The following is a 2,888-nucleotide window of genomic DNA, read 5'->3' as shown; positions in this document are numbered from 1 at the left end:
CCGGATTCCCCTGTCTGTGAAGCCAGGCCCAGCAGCAGGGAGGGTTTTGCCTCCATGTTCTTTCGGGGCCGCCGCTCCGTTGACTCAAAATGTCCCTTCTTGCCCAGGCCCCCTCCCCCCCCGCCTCTGCCCGGGAGGGTGATGAGGCTGGGACTTTGGTACCGCAGGTGAGAGCGGCTGGCTGAAAGCATCGTAATCTAATTAATTATTAAGACGAGAAAAATTAGTTTAGTTAGCGCGCACGATGGATCTGCAACAAGTTCCCTGCTGAGGCGAGGTGTTTAAACTTGCGCTGGAGGTGAAATCGCTTGCTCCAAAATACAGAGATTAGAGTTTCATGTTTACGAAGGTGAGGGTTTTGCTCGGCATTGCCCAAATGTATTAATGGGCTTTTGATCAAGTGTAGAATAAGTCATTCCTTACTCCGTAACAGCAAATGTTTCCAGTTTGTGGGGTCAGGAGCACTGATCCGACAGTTCTTCATTTAAACTTCTTACGTTATTGGGGAGCCTCTGTTTTCTGATCCCATAAACAACGCTTCAGGCAGGAGCTGGGGTCCGTGGTGATCTGTGCTGACTCCAAGCCCACGATTTCAAAGGTTGCAGGATATCGCCGTGCTGCATCGCTCTGTACAGCATTCGTGATTTACGGTGGTTTCTGTTAAACCGAGCGGTGGTGTGCACTGAAACACAAGACAGTAGAAAAACAAGCCCGAGGATGAAGCTGCAATTTTGAGAGTTGCTTGCTTGCTTTCCTGCTAGGGAGGGAAGAGCAGCAGCAGTGAAGCGCGTACTCGTAGGCTTTATTATCGTAAATTACTTTTGTGTATAGAAAAATAATTATGCAACCTTTAGAGTTGCATGCTTGATTACTAGCAGCAGCTTGACATTATCTGGCTTTTGTACTGCCCTTTTGGCAGATTAGGAAAATTCTGGCTGGGGTAAAGATGACTCTCTCGAAGGAGCTCACCCAGAAGGTGACTTTGGGTGAAGTTTCTCCCAGTTTCATCAACAGGGTGAGCGTTGCTCTTTAGCACCCGGCTTGCTCAGCCAGCCCCATCCTTGGAGGAGCATGTTCCCTTCAGCTTCCCTGCTCGCCCGGCTGGTGTGAAGCCACCCTGGGCAGGTGGCAGACGTCCAGCCCGGTCGGCGGTGGAAGTCCCATGCTGTGGTGGCCCCGGCTGCGCTCGGCCCCAGCACACCAATCCTTGCCGCAGCGGGTATTGGCCTGCTGGAGCTGAGCGCGGCCGGGGCCACCGCAACAGGTGAAGCGTGTGTGGAACGAACTGGAAGTGGAGGATAAGTTCGTTCTTGCGGGGCGCGTCAGGCTCCGCCAAACGTGATGTCTTGGGCTTGGCGCTTGGTTAAAGTGAAGAGGTTATGGCTGTGTCTGCTGTTGTAATGTGTTTTCCTGTTCAGCGTAGAAGCAAAATCATGTGTGTCTTGGATATGAATGATGGTGAGAATTTGAATGATAGCAAAAACATTCTGTCACTTGAACTTTCCCCCGCCCCGTAGCTAGGAAATAACTTTTATTCTTTTAAAAAAAAAGTTTTAGGGACCATGCAGTGAAGGTATTTACCTTGATCTGGTTGTGGGTGCATTATAAATCTTCCCTAATTTGTTATTGAGACTTAGAGATCATTAGGAAAAGCAAGTAATGGGGTAAAATAAGACTTTTTTTTTTTCTCTTATAATGTGTTAAACTGGATACTTTGTTTAATACAGTATTGAAATGCATAGTACACAAGAGGAAGCCAGCTTGTTTGATATTGATAGGGATTTCGTATTTGTAATAGTCTTGTGGCACGTTGAACTAGCTGTTAGTCTTTTAAATGCATTCTGTTTCAGACCTAGTTCGTTTCTGTTGAAGTACGTTGCACCCGAATAAAGTTGCCACATTTGACAACAGTGTCACCTGTAGCACTTTGTTTACTTTCAAGCTTAGCTGCAGCATTAGCTCCTTTATGGTTTCTCAGTAATAGGCCTTATTCTTAATCTCTGGAACAGTTTAGGAGTGAGAGGACATGTCATACTGATGCCTTTTTCTATGATCTTAAAAAACCAAAACCGAACACAAGCCCCCCCAGTTTTGTTGGGGCAGATTTGAGGGGTGGCTATTTGTCTGCTTTAGGTTAGCACTGGGAGTTGGCAAGTGCTAGTTACCAAATACTGGTGTGTTTGTGGGGAGAGTTTGTTGCTGCGAGGGACATTCAGCTCACTGAGCTACCACTGTGCATGTCCCAACTGCACTGGTTCGCTGAACCGGTCAGCTGTCTTGGGGATGGAAGGAGGTCAGCAGTTCCCATTTGATGCCTCATTTGTACAGCTGTTGAGAAACTGAGGATAGCTCTGTTTTTAATGGATTCATTTTCAGCTGGGGAAGTATATTTCATGGTTGTAGTGGTAACATGCATAATACCCAGCAACGATACTGCTGAACTTAAATCATGTTCTTTTTCTGCTTTTCTTCTTCTCTTACACAATTTATTATCTTTCTAAATCTGCTTTATTACATACATTTCTTTTGCTAAACCTTACTGCAGTGTTATTCATGTTCTCCCGCATGCTCACTTTCTAGCAACCGTCCTGGTGGGCAAAGAACAAATGTATCTTGAAGGTGTGATTTTTATTTATGGGTGATCTTTTAAGAAATTACATATGCATAAGACAGTTGCCAAATTCTAGTGTTTTCTCGCTTTGTTTTGAGAAGTGGGGTTTGAGAATACTGATTAACTTTAAATATGAAACTGATTTTCATATTTTCAGGAAACATTTGAGTCTTGAGTAGAAGGCTTCTGTGCAGAGCTAGGAACTGCCTATGAATTTAATCTAGTTTGGTAATTAGAGGGGAGAACAAGAGTAATATCTTCCATCCAGAACAATTAT

At 45.1% G+C, this 2,888-nt stretch overlaps 1 protein-coding gene across 1 annotated transcript in view; it reads left to right on the top strand.

The window, feature by feature from the left end:
* Positions 1 to 946: 946 nt before the first annotated feature.
* The window catches only part of FAM120A (family with sequence similarity 120A), a 44,925-nt gene continuing 42,983 nt past the window's right edge, over positions 947 to 2,888 (top strand). The window contains exon 1 of the mRNA XM_010285335.1: positions 947 to 1,015. Coding sequence (XP_010283637.1) covers positions 947 to 1,015 — 69 coding nt within the window. The remainder of the gene's footprint in view (positions 1,016 to 2,888) is intronic.

This window comes from Phaethon lepturus, unplaced genomic scaffold, assembly GCF_000687285.1.
Source record: "Phaethon lepturus isolate BGI_N335 unplaced genomic scaffold, ASM68728v1 scaffold6554, whole genome shotgun sequence".
NCBI lineage: Eukaryota > Metazoa > Chordata > Aves > Phaethontiformes > Phaethontidae > Phaethon > Phaethon lepturus.
This window is presented reverse-complemented; position numbering and strand designations above follow the sequence as displayed.